The sequence below is a fragment of the Selaginella moellendorffii genome, unplaced genomic scaffold (assembly GCF_000143415.4).
Source record: "Selaginella moellendorffii unplaced genomic scaffold, v1.0 SELMOscaffold_22, whole genome shotgun sequence".
In the NCBI taxonomy this organism is placed as follows: Eukaryota; Viridiplantae; Streptophyta; class Lycopodiopsida; order Selaginellales; family Selaginellaceae; genus Selaginella; species Selaginella moellendorffii.
Window position 1 is genome coordinate 1,976,704 of NW_003314283.1, and position 21,315 is coordinate 1,998,018.

The following is a 21,315-nucleotide window of genomic DNA, read 5'->3' on the forward strand; positions in this document are numbered from 1 at the left end:
CCTTTATCCTATGGTGATTTACCATAGGATAACACCACGAAGCGAAACCTAAACCCTCTTTATGCCACGTGACACATGCCATGTGTCCATGCCACGTGTCCACAGGACAGTGGTGTGGAACCTATGGTTCAGGGCCTTGGGCCACTGAACGAAGGAACGGTGCCATGGAACCAAGGAGTGACGAAACCGAACCACAGAGCAACTCCTGAGCATACATCCCAAGGAGCGAAGGAACAGGAGCCTAGAGCGACTTGGAACAGTCCTAGAGCAACCAGCATCCCAATGCCAAGACTAACACGCAAAACGGAGCCAAATGGAGTCTAGTGCTATTTCGGCATACCGGTGGCCTAATGCGAGAGCATGGGTACTCCACCAGCTAGCATGGAATGGAACTTGGGCTTAGACCCAAGCCGGACGTAGAACAAGGACAGGCACGCAAGCGGAAGCTAAACTATGCCTCAGGTTGGTCGGCCATGCCTGACCTACCCATGCTTCTTCTCACGAATGCAGCATCTCGTTTTCGAGGCCATGAAAAACCTGGGCGACTCTCCCTCATTACAAAGCCAGCTGAGTTTTACATTCTCTTCCTTGGGAGTGCAGGAGTCATCACTTTCCACTGCATTCTTCAGCCAACACGAAGCTATCCTGACCTGGAGCACATCTCCATGGCTATTCCGTTCATGATCTATGCACTCTGTTTACGTTCCAAGCTACACTTGCCAAGTGCTTTTGTAAGTCTCATGGAAGCAGCAGCGTTCGCCCAAGAACTCTTCCTCTTTCATTGGTATTCCACGGATCATGTCGGCGTGGAAGGACATTATCATATGCTTCTACAGCTCATTGTGACTGCCTGTATGTTCTCAAGCCTCGTGGAAGTGTTTGTGCCACAGAATCACAATGCCATGATGATCAAGTTTTGGAAGTCAATTTGTATCATCTTCCATGGCATTTGGCTGCTTCAGCTCTCATTACTTCTTGTGTTCCCAGCAACGTTCCTGCCTCTGGGTTGCCAAGTGTTTGTTCGTCACCACCAAAAGATCGAGTGTGGCAGTGAAAACCTTGTCAACCAGTCCAAAGCTATGGGAACATTGCTTTTCAGTTGGTACCTCTCTTTGTTGATGGTAGGAAGTGCAATATCCTATGCTGTTATTGAGAGAAAAACTCTATACAATATTAGTATATGGAATGAACAGGATGAAGAGCTACCATAACTTCCCTATAGTGAATAATTATAAAATGGAATTTAACCCTTGAACAAGGGCACCAGAACAGAATCTAAGTTTTAGAGCTAACAGTGAACAAAAGGATGAAGTTAAACTCTTAAGCATATAACAAAAAAATGAAGGAACATGAACATGGAGCAATATCATAATAGTTTTAGAGCATTTAGAATTCCAACTCTAAAATCAACATGCAAAACAAAGCTAGATGATTTTAGCATATTTATAGCAAAATACACCAACTAACATGGTAGAGTTTAGGCTTAGATATAAGCAAGATTCAAAACAAAAGATAGCACACCTAATGGGGAGATAAATAATATCTCAAGTAGTTCATACCTCAACCTACCCATTATCCCCATTATATTTGGAATTGCCCATATCCCCTACCCCATTATAAATGAATTAGAGAAAAGTTTATTAAAATTGAGGATTATTATAGAATATATATGGGTATCATAGATATATTCCCATTTTCCTTAAAGTGAAAAATAATTAACGTCATTCTTTTAATTTAAAACATTTTTCTAAATTTAAAATGTATGATCAAGATGACATCTTTGAAAGCTAGCATTTTATATTTAATTTTATATAGCTTGCTGTAGTTATAAACTTCTAAAGTAAAGAAGTTCCTTATTGAACAATTTCTGAAAAATATTTATTGTGCATATTGAACTTTTTCATGTATAATAATATTTATTTAGTTTTATATTATTAATTAATATAAATATTCTATAAAATATAAGTAAAATAATTTTTTTGATAATGCCATATATTAATATTAACATAGTGGAATTTTGATAGCCATAAAATTGATTTCAATTTGAACCACTTGCTCCTGTATATAAGCTAGGGTTTTGAGATTACACATTTTTGTATTCCATTTCCATATTTAATGCACTCATATTAGTGGAAGTGAAGGGTAATTCTAATTGTCTTTAAGGAGTGTTTGGTTTAGATTTAGCTTTTGCATTATCTAGATCTCTCTTATTTATGTAGCTTTTCAATTTCTTTTTTTCTTTTTATTTTTTTTGCTTTTTTCCATTCATCTTTATGGCAAAATAGTAACTTCCTCCTTCTTTGACTCTAGAGTAAAAGTTGGTGCAATTTCTCAATGCTATGTAATTGCAATTGAACAATCAGACTCAATTGATAGTGGCATTCATGGCATGTGGTGTATCTCTTACTATTGTTGCCCATCATTGAGTTCAGTTGGAGTTCTTTTGTGGGAATTTTGGGGATGATGTATATCATTAGTTTGATCACTTTATAGTGATTACCACTTATCATTTTTGGGATGATATTTAGTGTCTATATAATTTCCCCACATGTTTTAAAGGGATAGCATTGCAATGGTACAATGGTTTGAGCACAATCAAACAATTATTTAGACATATTGACAAGCCTTATAAGAATTGCATTATCTTTATTAGGGGTCATTTTCGTCAACGATGCAATTTTACTTCTAAATCCTCCTACTTTGTATATAGCCAATTATGTCGGAGCGGAATAAATTGGGAATATTGTGGCCAATGCTTCAGCAATGTCTTATGGGACTCATATATGCACTAGCTCCAGTCACCTTAGACAACATTCTTTGACTAGCATAACATTATGGAACATCACTTCTTTCACTTATTGTTGCATATGCTTTAATGCCACTTTTTGTGGGAGATGATCTTGTTCTGATAGAAGTTGATGCTATTGTTGCTTGTGTTCAAAGACAAGGGCAAGGACGTAGTTATGACCATAATGTTTATTGCTAGACATGTGATAAGGTTGGCCACACATATTTGTGTTGTTGACATTTTTTGATTAGCATCATCTATTTCCTAAGTGGAAGCTTTGGTATTAATAATGTCTTATTGGTGCTATGGTCTTGATGTAGAGATTCTTTTGAGAAATGAGAAGTTGCGCAAGTATTGGAGGATGCTTGAATGAATAAGTTATTGACCCCTTCATCTTTCTTTTGAGAGTACTATCAATGGGTTCACTCGGCACCAATTCATCTAGTTTTTACTTTCCAAGCTCGTTTTTACTTAATAGGGGTAGAGTTGAGACTAACAAAAAGGGTATGATAGCAAGGGTGTTTGACAGGCATGGTAAGCTATCATCCAACAATATTAAGATATTAATCTCAATATGCAAGGGTTTTTATCAAGCCAGTGCAAGATAGAGAAAAAGAGAATTAATAAGCCGGGCCAAGTATGCTTGACTAAATAGACACTTAGGAATTTTTTCCCTATGCTCGTCCGGCCAAGTATAAATGCAAAGTCTAGTTTACTAACACTTGAACTGATAAAGGGTCTAACAATACCAACCTCCTACGGTCATCGTAGTAAGAAAAGAATATCTGAAAGGACTAGCTGATATGTAACTTTCGATACCTAAAGTTATATTTGCAACAGTTATTGCTCGTAAACCAATTTCTTGTATCAATTGGGCAATTTGAAGAGTCAGTGCCAAAAGCAATGCATGTTGCTCCGGAATGATTAGGAGTCAAGTTCATTGTCTCGCATAAGTTCAAGTTCTTTAGCAATGCCATGTTTCTAGGGCTGTCGAGATCTAGGGATAAAGGGCTGTCAGTCAAGTTGGATTTACTATTGTGGAACTACTGTTACTCATACAAGTGGGATCCACAGCTCAATTATTTTAAAGCTGGATTTTGTGAAGCTGCTAAGTGAAGCTGCAATCTTTTGAAAAAAGAGATTGAAAGTCTAGAGAGAGTAGGTTTCAAGCTAAAGACTTCCTCAAATGTTGCTATTGATACTATTATGCCACCAATGTCAACACTAGACCAGGATACACGACCAGCTAGGAATGGGAAGGCTGTATAATATAAGTCTTCCATTTTGAAAGGTATGCAAGAAAAGATCAAGTTGGCAAACGAATTAAAGTGCACAATCACAAAGACAAATTACATCAATGCTATGGTTAAAGAGTTTGTTGTTGTGATTGAGTTGTCAAAAGATACGAGCTACACTATTAGAATATACAAAAATCCATCTTGTACCTGTCCAAATTTTACATAAATGGAGAACATTGGAAAGATATATTTAGTCTGCAAGCACATTTAATACCTTTTTGTGCAAGAACTAAACCAAGATCCTAAGATCAACCATTACATCCACAAGCAAGCCTTACAGTTGCGGAGCTTGAGAAGTGTTTTTAGATTGCTTTTAATGTCTGGATCTATATTTATATTTGTATTTTATTTGTTGAATTTACTTGTGTAGTGCACGTGGTTTTGACCCTTTATCCTATGGTGATTTACCATAGGATAACACCACGAAGCGGAACCTAAACCCTCTTTATGCCACGTGACACATGCCACATGTCACATGCCACGTGTCCATGCCACGTGTCCACAGGACAGTGGTGTGGAACCTGTGGTTCAGGGCCTTGGGCCATTGAATGAAGGAACGGTGCCAGACTCCCAAGTGTGGAGCCAAGGAGTGATGGAACTGAACCACGGAGTAACTCCCAAGCATACAACCCAAGGAGTGAAGGAACAAGAGCCTGGAGCGACTTGGAACAGTCCTAGAGCAACCAGCATCCCAATGCCAGGACCAGCACACAAAACGGAGTCTGGCGCTATTTCGGCATACCGGTGGCCTAACGAGAGAGCATGGGTACTGCACCGGCTAGCATGGAATGGAACTTGGGCTTAGACCCAAGCTGGACACAGAACAAGGACAGGCACGCAAGCGAAAGCTAGACTATGCCTCAGGTTGGTCGGCCATGCTCGACCTACCCACTATCCCTACTATACATTTAGAACCCCCGACAGGCCCCCCCACCCCTTGAGGAACACACGCTTTGGGCTTTCACCCCAAGCCTCCCTTAGTATCAGGAGTTAGTCTCTGGGACAAACTTGAAACTTACTAAATATGGAATGTCCTTAGATTGTGAAGTTGGACATGGGACGAACACCATTGTGTTCAAGACAATCTCTACATTCTGTAGATATGCCAAATGAGCAAATCTAGACACTTTCCATAAATAGCATTTGGGACCGAATTGAGACTAACACAAAGGGCATGATAGCGAGGGTGTTTGGTAGACACGGTAAACTATCATGTAGCGATATTGAGGGACTAATCTCAATACGCAAGGGTTCTTGTCAAGCCAGTGCAAGACAGAGCAAAAGAGAACTAAAAAGCCGGGCCAAGTATGCTTGGCTGAATAGACACTTAGGAATTCCGTCCTTATGCTCATCCGGCCAAGTACAGATGCAAAGTTCAGTTTACTAACACTTGAACAAGAGGGACTGATAAAGGGTCCAGCAATACCGACCTCCTGCCATCGTGGCAGTAAGGTAAGAGTGTTTGTAAGGACTAGCCGACAGATAACTTTCGATACCCGAAGTCACATTCGTGACACTCTCCCCCCCTAGGGAAGATCGACGTCCTCGTCGATGCATACTCGAGTCTAGAATACTGCCAAGGAAACAACTCTAGAAAAAATTCACAATATTCACACTATGTGAGAAATGCACCAATTGAAATGAGTTAGGAGACAACCTCTTTGTCTAACGCGGATGCGCTACCAACTCAGACACCTTCTGGCCATCGCCGACAAGGAAATGACCAATGGAGTTAGCCACCATTGCTGCTCTGGGAGTCACCCAACTTACAAAAGTGTGATATGCCCTTGCCCGCAGGAACATAGAGAGAGAAGCCAGAAGCCCCAACCTTCCTAAGCAAAGAAACCAAACCTGTCGGTAAGGTTTAGATAGACTACTGTAAATAGGCAGTTAGAGTTGTTTACACGGTCACGCCCTTTTAACGGAATAAGGAACATCGACAGAGAGGCGGGTTATGTGACCAATCGACAGTAGCTACCACATGACTAGAGATTTCAACATGCACACGAAGTGCCGAAGCCAATTTGCCTATTACTGGCCCAAACTCAAAGATCAATAAATGGACAATATCAAAGTCAGAGACAATGATATCTTAGAGACTTAATTACCAGTGATTAAATTTTAGATTAGAACACAAAAGTATTCCAAATAATTTATCATCCGATAAACTAGTATTATAGTAGATAGGAACCACCAAGTTCATCAAAATTGGTAAACACAGGATTCACCATCCAACAAACTTCAATAGCAAGTATATCATCAAATAAACTCAATGATGAAACTTAACTACTGAAAATAGCAGACAGTAAACCAACAATTTACTAAAGATAACTCAAAGAACACAAAGTATCTGATGATTCATGGATTGACAAGCACAATGCTCGCGAATGTATCACCTGAAGGAAATAACATCCCAACCTATCAAAACTAACTCGAGCAATAATCAACAGAATAGAATGAATGTGGCAAGACCAACAAACACTCATTCATGCCAACTATCACACTAGCCAATCCGAATAGATCCCAGCTAACAACACTAAGGAACTCAAGTTGCCTAAGCAAATGTCAGCAACATCCTACTGATGTCTCAAACCCAAAAGACCAATCTAGAGCAAACCACAAAGAACATGTGGTATTGCGAAAAGCCAAAAGCCATCAAAGAGAACAACTAACCATCATGAAAGATCATCAATTATCCCATCAAAAAGATATGCCAAATCATCGTAAAAAAAACAATCTACCATCCCGAAGAACAGTAAATCATTCTATACCAACAATAATCAAGCAAAATCTTTTGACAAGGATAAACAACTATCCTAGATAATAGTTAGTCATCACCAATGATTGCTAGATGCAAAAGCCAACTTCAACATCGAAGCTAATGAGCCTAAATTCCTTCCCCAACAACTTCTAACAAATGGAATAATAAGTATGAAAACTCAAAGAACCAAAAGCTTAAAGAAGTCTATAGCCAAGTCATGCATAACAATGATCACGAGTCTCGCATGAATTAACTTCAATGCTAAGAAGAAAATCATGGTATGACCCACAATATCCTCCTTAACACATCTATAAGCTAAACTCCATAATGCAAAGCTAATGAAGAGCATGTCTGCATCAATCCAAAAGCTAAGCATAACAAAGCTATACTTGACAAGTGATCACCAAATGATCCTCCATGAATCCATTTATAGCAAGACGTAACTCACTTCATAACAAGCACAAGAAGAATCATCAATGATCGATATATTTTAACTCAAACCCAATAAGGATTTAAACTTTCCAATATCGATCACTAGTTCTTCTGCTTGCAGAGTTAGCATAGTCCACGACTGAATCACTTTTCAAAGAAAAGCCAAAGCTCAACCCCTACTAAATAATCTCGTCTAGAACACAACTAACTCAAATTTGCCACTCAATTCATTTGAACGTCAACATAGTTGCTAACTAGCAAATGTGTGAATGCTAATAATATAAAGCTACAGCTCAAGCATCAACACTAATTGCATTGAGACTAATGAAACTCATTATCAATCTTATGGAGAGACATCTCATCTCACTCAAATCTCAACATCATCAATGTCAACGACAAGGCATCACTTCAATGCCATCAACACCATAACAAAGCTAGAAGAAAGCAAGAGTGAATCACCACTCAAAACTCTCCAGCAACTATGCTAACCAAAGTTGAAGATACTTTACTCAGTATCCGAGACTAATCCTTCAGCAAAACTCAGTTACAGATAACACTTCATCACGGAGTGATTCACCACATCCAAGACTCAATGAAATCCAACACCACAACTAAATGCAACCAAATGATATCAACAAAGGTAAAGTCAACATGTTAACATGGAAAACCCATGTAAGTTTAACGACACGATCCTCCGCAACACCATCCGATAAAGCAAGCCCATCACCGCTAAATTATCATCGAGTAAAACAAGTGTCAAAAACCCTTGACAAAATCTACAAGCAATCTCTAGTTGCAAAGCAACCAACAATCACTTTTCAATTTGCCTTCACAAGACCCAAACACTAAACTCATGCCATCAAGTTATATACTTGTCTAATATCCCCAGGTGCGAGATGAAAGTTCATGGACAAGCACGAACTAAATAACTACTTGAATCCAACTTAACCACGATAAACTCACCAATGCATTTAGCCAATAGCTTTGAGCATGCCTTGAAGAGGTTAGCTACACATGATCAACACTAAGTTGAAACTTAAGTGAAGACCATGAGATGGACTCATGTCAGTACACAACTTCCACTTAGACAAAGCTATAGTATGGGTACTAACATCTCAACAATAAACAACTAAGTTGGACATCACCATCCTCAGCCAAGGCATAGGGCCACCAAGACTAAGTCAAGATTAGTGAGAGCTCACTACTCTCATAGAGTCTAATGAAATGCAAAGTACAACCTGCCACCAAGCATAATACTACAGAAGAAAGGCACAAGGGTCACCCTTCTTAGAAAAGTGCAACGGCCACTTTTCTACACTAACTCCAGACTCTATCCAACTCAATTGCCTTAGCCCCAAAAGTTAGCATCCCTTTCGGGTTGCATCATACAAATTACTTACTAAGGTCTAAGCCAACCAAAGTCAACTCTAACCCCTTCACTAGTTTGTACTGGCTTACGAAAATGGAATGGTTTTCAGACAAAGTGATAATAGATTAGCCATTGGAAAAGTCTAAGAAAATTTGTGGAAAATTTTTCCATTCTAGAGAAAGAATGACTCTCAATCTAGGAATGCAAATTTTCAAAACTCAACTAACTTCCTCCTACTTACAACTTCACATAGGTTCACCTCAACACAAATTCTCATGACCTATAGTATGCTTAAGCCTCGAACATCTTTTTGCCCATATATTCGATATCCAACACTGATATCCGCAGAATGCAAAATGAACATCTAAAGCTTGATCACGAAAACCACATCTTCAGATATCCATATTGCACTAACACTCTTTTTCAATCATTCTCAAGATCCAATGTGAAGCCAAAACACTAACAAGAAAAATGACATGGAAAATCAAGCTTTAAGGAAAATTCCTCATCACTCGAACAACAATGCCACTTCCACTAACACAAGTGCTAGCAATGTCAATGCTTTAACTTCACACCTTCTCTATCCAACAATCTACTCCAAGTATTAACGGATAAACTAACAAGTTATAGCAAGTGAATGCTATAACCCTTTCCAACACCTTATGGGCCAACTCTCAAAAGAACAACATACCAACTTAAGCTTAGCATAATGGACCACTATCAAGAATTCAGTCAAAACTACTACAATGCTACTTCGTGCAAGTAGACTAGCCTCACCATCAACCACTTTGGGGTTGATCATCGTTTAACCAAGCAACTTCGTAAACACATTGCTCATTATCACATGGATATGATATGGAAATCACAATGTCTTGATCATCAATCAAGCAACACACAAGCAATGCCAATGTCATTACTTCAAAGGTGTAGGTGAGTATCAAGTGTCAACTCAATTCGACAAAATGCAACATAAATGCCACACTCCACCGATAGAGACTTACAACACCCAACACCACTAACTTTTGTTCACAACACAGACAAACTCATGCCACTCTCTTTCCAACCAAACTCAAAACTAGTCCAACACCAAGCTACTCAAGGAGCAATAGCAAAGTTCCCCGGAAAAGAATTAAGCATTGCAACCCAAGTCTTCAATAACAAGCCTAGACAAAATGGTTTAGCGCTTTACTGCTATCCACCCCATAACTGATCATTTGTAAGACCATCATCTCCAAGATGCATCAAGATAGGGACTCTTGATTACATACCATGAACACAAGCAATGAGTTAATACCTCGTTGCAAATCATCTCTCCAAGAAGAGAGAATGATTTACGTGTTTGATCCTTCGTCCCCGATGACTCTCTTTTCGGTCTAATCTTTGATTACACCTCAAGTTTGCTTTCACACTGCCTTCAGTCCAATCCAAGAAAAGTTTATGAGAGAGCACAGCAACAATTACTTGAATCAATAGACTCATCCCTACAGTCTTGATTGATCCACTTGTAATCATGCCTAGGAAGGATCCACTAGTGCCGTGCTAAATAGCTATGGACCAGCTTATTTACCACTCATAGCAAACCCAGGGAAAGTTTACTTTCACCCATGGTACATGGAAAAACTCATAGAACTACTGGAACAACTCATGGAACCACCGATAGGCTAACATTAATCCTGCCAACTCAAAGCATATCCTTGAGTTGCTAATGCACTCACGAGCCTAAGCGCAAACTCGTGCAAATTGGAACAACTTAATCCCTCTTGTGAGCTCAAGCTCAAGCTCACATCATAAGGTACAAGAAGGTAACAAAAACCATACCCAAGGAACAATTGCAAAGCCTTTACACCTAAGTGTGTACCCACTCGAATCATCGTTTTCATCTCTGCGTATGCAACAAGATTAGTTGCCCAATCTCATTGTATAGTACTCGCTGAGACTCATTCTCTGATACCAAATGTAGCGCACGTGGTTTTGACCCTTTATCCTATGGTGATTTACCATAGGATAACACCACGAAGCGGAACCTAAACCCTCTTTATGCCACGTGACACATGCTACGTGTCACATGCCATGTGTCCATGCCACGTGTCCACAGGACAGTGGTGTGGAACCTGTGGTTCAGGGCCTTGGGCCACTGAACGAAGGAACGGTGCCAAACTCCCAAGCATGGAGCCAAGGAGTGACGGAACCGAACCACGAAGCAACTCCTGAGCATACAACCCAAGGAGCGAAGGAACAGGAGCCCAGAGCGACTTGGAATAGTCCTAGAGCAACCAACATCCCAATGCCAAGACTAACACGCAAAACGGAGCCAAATGGAGTCTGGTGCTATTTCGGCATACCGGTGGCCTAATGCGAGAGCATGGGTACTCCACCAGCTAGCATGGAATGGAACTTGGGCTTAGACCCAAGCCGGACGTAGAACAAGGACAGGCACGCAAGCGGAAGCTAGACTATGCCTCAGGTTGGTCGGCCATGCCCGACCTACCCACTATCCCTACTATACATTTAGAACCCCCCACGGCCCTCCCCCCCCCCCCCCTTGAGGAACACACGCTTTGGGCTTTCACCCCAAGCCTCCCTTAGTATCAGGAGTTAGTCTCTGCGACAAACTCAAAACTTACTAAATATGGAATGTCCTTAGATTGCGAATTTGGACATGGGACGAACACCGTTGTGTTCAAGACAATCTCTACATTCCGTAGATATGCCAAATGTGCAAATCTAGACACTTTCCATAAATAGCATTTGGGACCGAATTGAGACTAACACAAAGGGCATGATAGCGAGGGTGTTTGGCAAACACGGTAGCGATATTGAGGGACTAATCTCAATACGCAAGGGTTCTTGTCAAGCCAGTGCAAGACAGAGCAAAAGAGAACTAAAAAGCCGGGCCAAGTATGCTTGGCTGAATAGACACTTAGGAATTCTGTCCTTATGCTCATCCGGCCAAGTACAGATGCAAAGTTCAGTTTACTAACACTTGAACAAGAGGGACTGATAAAGGGTCCAGCAATACCGACCTCCTGCCATCGTGGCAGTAAGGTAAGAGTGTTTGTCAGGTAACTTTCGATACTCGATTCGTGACAACTTGGAAATATAGATTAAATCAAAATTGGAAAGATGAAAAAATGTTGGTTCAAGATGAGCCAATGTTTTTCTTGTGTTTGAGAAGTTGTAAGCTCAACTCATAAGTTCAAAATCTACCTAAGCTAGATCCTAGGAGGAGATGAGAGTAGTGACTTGAAGGGGAGTTTACAAGCCACTCACTATGATACTAAATTTGGTGCAAACAGAGAGTCACTTGCAATTGATATCAAGGGATCTTTGACTGACTAAGCGATCACCTTCTTCTTTCCTTTTGCTCGGGTGGTTGTAGTTTGTTGCTGTTGTCTATAAATGTCCTTGGCAACCAATATAAGGCTTTGACCATATGGTCAACATTGGTCAAAGGGAGGCTGAAAGGTATATTAAGGCATATTAGGACTTAACCTACCCTAGGGCTCATAGTGGAACGACAGCATAGTGGAGCTTTGGAGGTAGCTCGGGGGTGGTTGGGTGGTGAGGAACCTCAAGAGGTGGCATAGCATGGTCTAGGGAGACTAGACCTCAATTTTTATTGGAGGAATATGAAAACTAATATTCTCAAGTATTGTAAATCATGCGAGCTTTGTCAACGGGTTAAGGTGCCATGGGAGAAGTGGGGGGCATTTTTGCAACTTTTACCTATTCCTTAGGGCTGTTAGTGTAGTATCTCTATGGATTTCATCACTTGTTTGCTACTAACACAGAGGGAAAAAGAGCAAGGATGGGTCATAGTGGATTGGTTGACGAAGTATATGCCGTTGTTGGCTCTTTAGAAGACTATCACTGCTTCAGACTTGGCTGCGGTTTATTTGAAGAAGGTTTTTTCTTGATTTTGGTTTCCCGAAGGACATTATTAGTGATTGAGTTTCAAAGTTCACCAGTGGATTTTGGAAGAGCTTTACAAAGGCTATGCAAGTGACTTTGAAACTCTCGAGTGGAAATCATCCTTAAACGGATGGGCAAACTGAATGTGTGAATCAGGTGGTGGAGGATATATTACATTGTAGCATTGGTCAAAGGCCAGGATAGTGAGTTCTTTATCTTCCATTGGTGCAATTTGCTTACAATAATAGCCAATACAGTGGAACCAAGCTAAGTCCTTACTTTTCCATGTTTGGAAGGCATCCCCAAACAGTGGTGGAGTTGGGATTGGATTTGAGTAAGGAAATTCAAGATAAGCTTGATTCTGAGGTGACTAATTTGGCCACAGAACTTGATGAGATTCTGGTGGTGTGTAAATGGAATTGGGGAAGGAGGGGTGCTTCCCCCAAGGCTCGCTTAAACACGAGAAATGCTTCAACGCCCTTTGCAAAATGCCCCCCCTTGCCCTTGTGGGGCAAGGGTTTTATACGTTGTATTCTCATCACATGGACAAATGGTCTTAAAGGGCAAAAGGTTGCCCCAAGAGAACAAATCAAGTGTTGGAGTAACACTTGTAAAGATGGTCCTTGTGAGTAGGACTTGAATACAAGAAGTTGTATTCCATGTGTTGGCACGTCAAAGGTGGGACCTCATGGATCGTCAGATGACAAAGTCCAAAAAGCTAGAGGACTCAAATAGAGTCAAGGAATAATCCTGAAGGATTGATGAAAGCATTTGGACTGAGGTGTGTTGTGCCCTACTAATGATGGGGGGGGGGGATTATAGAATCCAAGGATGAGAACAGAGGGTATCTCATCGATGGCAAAATGTGCCATGCTACAGTGTTGGGAAAAGTGTTCCTAGAATAAGCAACTTTGGTGCAGAGTTCTGTGCGAACATTATAATGTAATGCTAATGGATAGTTGGCATGAGAAACCACTGGGTTGGTCTTGGCAAAGACCTAGACACAAGTGCAAAGTGTCATAAAGGCAGACACATGGAGCTGATGGTGTGGAGACACCAAATGGGCCAAGGTGTGATGCCTTGAGATTATGTTGATGGGTTCATGAGAACCCCTTGCCAAGGGAATCTCAATGGAAATGGGAATGGTATAGGCTATGTTGGAAGGCATGTGGTTGGAGTGTGGTAACCCAGATAATAATGAAGGTGTGGAAGCACCAAGCAATGAGTTGTAGGGCTTGACAATTATAGGGCAACTAAGCAAAAGGTGCAAAGATAATTAGTTAAACGGGTAGAAAGTAGCTAATGGCATAAGGAAGTTAAATATACTCTTACACGGGCTAAATTGCTTATGTTGCGATATAGTGAGTTAATGTCGTAAAAGGAAATGCTCATTGTCAAGGAGACCATCATTGGGACACCCAAACACTCTGGAACACCAAAAGGTGGTGTTTAGTGTCGCGAGGGCAATAGATAAGGCCCAAGGGACTAAGTCCCTAGCGAATGATGGATAGAAGGTGCTATCCAAATGTCCAAGGTTGCGGAGACGGGAGAAGACTGTCTACCCGAATTGGACAAAGCTAAAAATGGAATTTTGGCAAGGCTAGTGAAAGCCTATGAGCAGCAACATTAACCCCATTGTGTGGGATTATAAGGTGAGCATACCTGGATTGAGGAACCACTCCCTAGGCTATCGGGTAAATTCGTTCCTAAAAATACTTGCTAAGGCATGATAGAAAGTGCAAAGCTATCCTCCTAGTCTGGAGGAGAATGACAGAAAGAAAGGTGTGAAGCCAAAGGCAAATAGTAAGGGGATAGAACCGAACCATAGGAATCGAAGGGCATGACCAAGGCTGGTTATGCCAGTTGGGAGTGGGGAATCAAGTGGGGGCTCGAGGGTGTTGTTGCTGGCAAACCATGATGCCATGGAGAGTCTAAAATATGGAATTGTCCATGTTAGACTATAGGGCAACTAGAAAGCTTGCAAAAAGGGAGGCCTTAGCAAGCTAAGGGACAGAGTTCCTTCAAGGTTCCCAAAACCCTCTCTTTGAACACTCGGGAACTACTTCCCTAACTTTGATAGCCTTGCCCCATGGCAAGCTTCAAGATCACGCTTCTGCTGTGCCACTCTAGTTTCATGCGTTCCATGAACCATTTACCCTTGGCCTTTCTAGGTACTAAACTACCTAGAATCGTCTTTGAACGAAAGTTGATGGTCAAGGACTTTCACGTTTATGCAGGAACCATGTTACGGTGGTCGGAGGACTTACCAAGTGAGATTGGCAAGTCGGGGGAACAAATACCTTAGTTGAAGGTGATAATTTCAAAAGGGTGGGCCATAGGGCCAAGCATGGAGGAGTCCATGCATGATCACAGACTAGTCAAGTGAAAGGACTTGGTAGTGCAGAGGAACTAGGTTCCTAAGCTGTGATTTGTAGCGCGCTTTATAAATTGGTGCACCGGCGTGGGGAGTCACGCCAGGCATCCAGTGTGATGCCGTCTGTAGATGCATATACGGAGGTTGGGTTCGAGTCCCAACCCTCTAGTGCTTGGGTTCGAGTCCCAAATCACTAGGGCGTGGTGATGGTTTGGAATATGAGGACACTCATTTTTCGGTGGTCATGTACTCTCAGTGCAGAGACTGGCTTGGGCACACTACCAAGTGGGGGATGCCCCGGAGTCGTGATACATGGTTAGATTGCTTAGTGTGGCTCGGCATATCTAATTTGAACACTTTAGTGCGAGTGGCACCAAGGACGTGGTGAATGAGATGGGGACACCCAGTCTTGGTTGCTATGGACCCTTGGCCGGAAGGGCTAGCTTGGGCACACCACCAAGTGTGGGGGATGCCCCCAGGGTCGTGGTCAACAAGTTAAAGGTCTGGAAGACCTAGTACCTATTGGCAAACCTGTTAAGGTGTCAAGATTAGATTGCTAAGTGATCGCATGGCTAAACAAGGATGAGGTCCTTGTGAGGTTAAGGAACAAGGTTCCTAGTTCAAAGCGTTGATTTGAACTATTGATAATGGTGTGGCTTGGTCAAGGTGATCAAGTGGGAAGGACACCTAAGGGAAATGAACTACGACAATACAATGGTATTGTGAGTTCAAAGTAGTTTCTGGGAGAGACCTTTGGGAGGGTCACAAAGTTGGGCCAAGGAAGGGGCGCATAGCAGAAAATGCTAAAAAGACCTACTAGGGGTGAGCACCCTCTGGACTTGGCAAAGTGGAGCTTTTCCATGGAACCAAAAGGATACCTCAAGGAGGGAGGTAGTGATCCTGTGTTGCTTGATGCAACAATCAACGGATAAGAGCAAAAGACTAGTGGCCAAGTTTGGGCCATGGAATTTAATGGGAGGAATCCAAATGGCAAAGTTAGCCAAGGAACACTAATGTGTTTGATGCTAACGGATTGCGGGAAAGGAAGTGGATTTCCAAGGATAGATTCCCAAGTGCTCCAATTTGGCAAAGTAAAAGCTCCAAGTGGGGAGTAGCAAAGTAGCCAAAGGATAAGGCCGTGGACAGCCGTGGACAGCTCTGGCACAAATGATAAAAATTGAAACGTAGTGCCAAGGGTGGCACAAAATAGAAAAGAGGATGATGGTGCCCTTAAGTAGAGAACTTCCTAGGATAGGGAAGTGGACTTGCACAATATGTGCAATACAAGGTGTCGGAGACACTTAGAAAATTGACTTCAAGAAGTAAAAAATAAACGTTCCAAAGTGCAAAGGTTATGTCGATGGAATCCGAGACTACTCGGGAATGAGTAGTGGAATTGAGTTAGAGAAGGTGTCTCTAACGGGTTTAGCGAGAACTGAGCCAATAAAAGGGAGCAAACCACCCTAGGTGGCCGAATGAGTCTATACATTGGAGAGACTATGCTCCTTAGAGAATGGACAAGGCATGGTGAGCCTTCGGTGTCAAACCATAGACAAACATTGGCTGGATGCCAAGGATGGAAATGGTAATACATGTGGGTGTTACTTTATAAAAGGGTTTATCGTTCGATGAGGACATCAAACTTCGTCTATGGGTGGTGGAGTTGTGAGACACAAAATCCCTATGCCCCAAAGTGGAGCCAGAAAGGGTGCCACGTAGTAATGGCCGAAGCAAAAGCCAAACGAGCATAACACATTTGGACTAAAAGCTCCAATTTGGAAGGTCAAAAGTGGGAGTGGAACTCCCAACAAAGAGCTCGAGGAACGAGCACGAGGCATCCAATAAGTAAGGCTCCAAAAAGGACCAACACATGACACGTGGAGGAGTCTAAGATGGACCCGAGTTGGAATCCGAGATGGACCTAAAGTGGAGTTCGAGATGGAGTCCGAGATGGAGTCTGAGATGGATCCAAGATGGAGTTCGAGATGGACCTGAGTTGGAGTCCGAGATGGAGTCCGAGATGGACCCGAGTTGGAGTCCGAGATGGACCCGAAGTGGAGTCCAAGATGGAGTCCGAGATGGACTCGAGTTGGAGTCTAAGGTGGACCCGAAGTGGAGTCCAAGATGGAGTCCGAGATAGACCCGAGATGGAGTCCGAGATGGACCCGAGTTGGAGTCCGAGATGGACCCGAGATGGAGTCCGAGATGGACCCGAGATGGAGTCCGAGATGGACCCAAAGTGGAGTCTGAGATGGAGTCCGAGATGGACCCGAGATGGAGTCCAAGATGGAACCGAGACCGAGACCGAGACCGAGACTGAGTCCGAGTCCGAAACTGGGACTAAGACTGAGTCTGAGTCTGAGTTCGAGTCCGAGTCCGAGTCTGAATACTAATACAGGCAGTTGGGTGAAAGCCCAAAGCGATCGTCCCTCAGGGGGGGGGGGGGGGGGGCTCCGGGGGGTTCCAAAAGTATAGTAGGGAGAGTGTGGGGGTTGGAGCCCAGTGGAGCCAGTTTGGCTAGGAAAGGCTAGTTTAGCCCAGGAAAGGCCAGTTTGGCCTAGGAAGGCTATACCCAGTGTTGGGTGATGAACTGACCACTGGGAAGTCCAAGACTAGAGTGAATATGGACTGACAAGCGGGGTAGCTTGGTGTTCACACGCTTGGTTTGCCCATCCGTCTGAGGATGATCTCCACTCAAAAGTTTCAAAGTCACTTTCATATCTTTTGCAAAGATTTTCCAAAATCCATTGGTGAACTTTGAATCTCGATCACTAATGATGTCCTCCGGCAAACCAAAATCAGGAAAAACCTTCTCTAAGTAAACTGCAGCCAAGTTTGAGGCAGTGACATTCTTCCGAAGAGCCAACAACCGCACATACTTCGTCAACCAATCCACTATGACCCATACTTGCTCCTTTTGCCTCTGTGTTCGTGGCAAATAAGTGATGAAGTCCATAAAGATACTAAACCAATGGCTCTGAGGAATAGGTAAAGGTTGCAAAAGTCCCCTCGGCTTCTCCCGTGGCACCTTAACCCGCTGACAAAGCTCGCAAGATTTACAATACCTGAGGATATCAGCCTTCATATTCCTCCAATAAAAGTTGCGCTTAATCAACTCATACGTCTTCTTCCCCCCAAAATAACCGGCCTTTGGACGATTATGATAGTGGAATAAAACTTGAGTAATTAACGCATCCACCCGTGGCAAATATACATGGCCATTATAGTAGAGAATCCCATCCACCAATGAGAAAGGGTCTTCCATTTGGTCTCGCAAAGAGGCCACCTCAGCATCCTGAGCCTGAGCATGCTCAACCAATTGCCCAAACTCACTGACTACCTTACTCAAATGATGACAAAATTGTGTTTGTAATGTCATCACATGATGAACACGAGATAAAGCATCTGCCACCACATTTGATTTTCCCGGATGATGCTTAATAGGAAACTCCCCAAACTCCATGAGTTTGACCATCCATGAGCTTGCCGATGTTCAACTCTTTCTATGTGAAAAGATACACAACTGGTTTATGATCTGTCAATACCATGAACACTGCACCATAAGATAGTGTTGCCACGTCTACAAAGCATGAACAATAGAGAGTAACTCTTGCTCATATGTGGAATAGTGTTGCTCCGCAGAATTCAAGGTTCGACTCTCATATGCAACAGGCTGTCCCTCTTGCATGAGAACTCCTCCCAGTGCATAACCACTCACATCGCATGTCACCTTGTAAGGTTTTGATGGATTAACAATGCAAAGCACTGGAGTCTCGCTCAACAATCATTTCAGCACCACAAAACTCTCCTCTTGTGGCTTCTTCCACTCGAATGGCACATTCTTGCGTAAGAACTGCGTTAAAGGAATAGCCACCTCTACAAACTTATGTTGGAAACGTCAGTAGTAACTAGCCATACCAAGAAAACTGTGCAACTCAGCCACTGTAGTCGGTGTAGGCTAGTTTTCCACCACAGCCACCTTCCTTGCATCCGTCTTGACACCCTTAGATGTCACAATATGGCCGAGATATTCCACCTCTGACTTTGCAAATTCACATTTGCTCTTCTTCGCATAAAGTTTGTTATCTCGAAGTAACAAAAGAAACTTGCGCAAATGCACCTTATGCTCCTCCATATTCTTGCTAAAAACAAGATTATCGTCCAACAAAATCTCCACAAACTCATGAAGATAAAGCCCAAATACCGCCGTCATCAACCAAGTAAATGTGGCTGATGCATTCATCAAACCAAACGGCATAACTGTAAACTCAAAATGTCCGAAGCTTGTATCGAATGCCATCTTAGAGATAGATGCATCATCCATTGGAATCTGATGATATCCACTCCTCAGATCAATCTTGGTAAACACTCGTGCTTCACCAAGCTTGTCCAGGATATCATCCACACATGGCATCGGCATCTTGTCCTTCATTGTCTTCTTGTTTAAAGTGTGGTAGTCAATACACATCCATATTGAACCGTCTTTCTTCACAAGCAAGACTAGAGCACCAAACGGAGACTTACTTAGCTGAATAAATCCAAACTCAAGTAACTCCTTGACTTGTCGTTGAACTTCTTGCTCCTCTGCATAACTTAACCGAAATGGATGCCGGTAAATTGGCCACGTCCCCGGCTCCAATGTAATCCCATGCTCCACACCTCGTAATGGAGGCAACCTATGAGGAAGTTCCTATGGAAAAACATCAGAAAACTCATCTAGTACATCCCGTACTGCTGCTTCTCCCCCATACGTGCCTTGGTCCCCCAAGTCATGAACAAACAGCAAGTAATTCGAAAGTGCTTTTCCATTACGACAAGCCCGCTTCAAAGATGTAGCAGAGAGCATAACAACTGGTGGTTGAACGCCCTTGCCAAACCACACATCTTTAACGCTATTATACTCTAGCGAGATACGCTTAATACTCCACTTTATCTCGGGATCCACCTTCACCAACCATGGCATCCCAAGAATGAGATCCACACGATGGATATCCGCGAGATAAAAGGTCTCCACAAGTGTGGTTTTGCCAACCAACACTTCCAACCCCTCGCCATAAGCATCGAAATGTTGAGTAGAGGTAATTGCACCTTCCACTGTGTGTGGAAGAACTCCGCGTGTGACTAGGCCATGCTTCGCAAGAAACTTTGCCGAAACAAAGTTGTCATCGCTCCCACTATCCAGTAAAATCCGCACTGGATCGCCACGGAACACGCCCTCCAGCATTAAAGCTGATTCACGCATATCCTTAAGCTCCATCTTGTTCCACACAAAGTTGAGCTGACGAGCAACGATCGAAAGTCACTTCCTCCGACCGGAATGGTCGTTCTCCTCATCCTCACGTTGCAAAGTTTGCAACTTTTTAGTATCTGACTTACCGTGAGAAGAAGATTGGCCATTCTTCTTGTCTTGCTGCTTGTTCTTCAACTGTGGACAATCAGCCTTATAGTGTCCAAGTTCACCACAATGATAACAACCCTGTCTATAATTCTTCACAAAGAACTTCTGCTTCTTGGACCCCTTTGCATCTGAAGTAGTGCTACCCCGTCCAGCCTCGAGTGCCTCAATATGCCCATGCATGGTATCCATCATGCCATGCATCTCGTCTTGCATCTCTTGTTGATTTTGATTAAGATCTCGCAGTTCATGAACCACATCTTGAATGGTCCAAATCTCCGCAGCTTCGTCGGCACCATCATCGGCACCACCATCGACAATAGGATTCCAGTGTTCAACTTGGTCGGCCATCGGAACCAACTCCTCTAATACCAATGTTATGATCTAGCGCAAAAAGACATGCTACGCCACCTCTTGAGGTTCCTCACCACCCAACCACCCCTAAGCTACCTCAAAAGCTCCACTGCGCCGCCGCTCCACTATGAGCCCTAGGGTAGGTTAAGTCCCCCACCCTATCATGCCTTAATATACCCTTGAGCCTCCCTTTGACCGATGTTGACCATGTAGTCAAAGCTGGTGCCTAACAACGGGCTAGATAGAAAGGTGGTACCAAATGCTGGGCAGAATGATGCTCCTAGCTACAACCACTCTCACTGGCAAACCGAGTTTTCGAGGAGCCCACTACTGGATTGACGTTTGTATCCTTTGGAGCAAGGTGTTATTCTGGAGTGCTGGACTGAACTGGGTACCAACCTGGATCCCTAAGTACCTAGTGTCCTCTCCTGGTTTGAGCCACTAGAAGCCGATGTCCTGACCCCAAGATTCAATGCCTGGCTGCCCCCAATTTATGCCCATTGATTTGTTCCAGTTAATTGCTGCACCAGCCGCGAGGTTGAAAGTCTCCAACGCCTTCTTGGCTGCATCCAGGTTCTCCTTGGTCGAGAGTAGGAACAAGGCTGTGTCATCTGCGAATGCTCCATCCAAGA

The 21,315-nt window shown here is 42.9% G+C and overlaps 1 protein-coding gene across 1 annotated transcript; it reads left to right on the top strand.

Moving 5' to 3' along the window:
- The first annotated feature begins 473 nt into the window (after positions 1-473).
- LOC112347528 lies at positions 474-21,022 on the top strand. Its single transcript, XM_024678561.1, has 2 exons — positions 474-1,121; positions 20,897-21,022. The coding sequence occupies exons 1-2, from the start codon at positions 474-476 to the stop codon at positions 21,020-21,022; spliced, it is 774 nt and encodes a 257-aa protein (XP_024534329.1).
- Positions 21,023-21,315: the final 293 nt, after the last annotated feature.

What these genes read in the sequence shown, in the direction of transcription:
- LOC112347528 (XM_024678561.1), top strand. Translation starts at nt 474, where the DNA reads ATGCCTGACCTACCCATGCTTCTTCTCACGAATGCAGCATCTCGTTTT. An exon ending in GGTACCTCTCTTTGTTGATG is followed by an intron (nt 1,122 to 20,896) that starts GTAGGAAGTGCA and finishes TTGACCATGTAG; the next exon opens with TCAAAGCTGGTGCCTAACAA.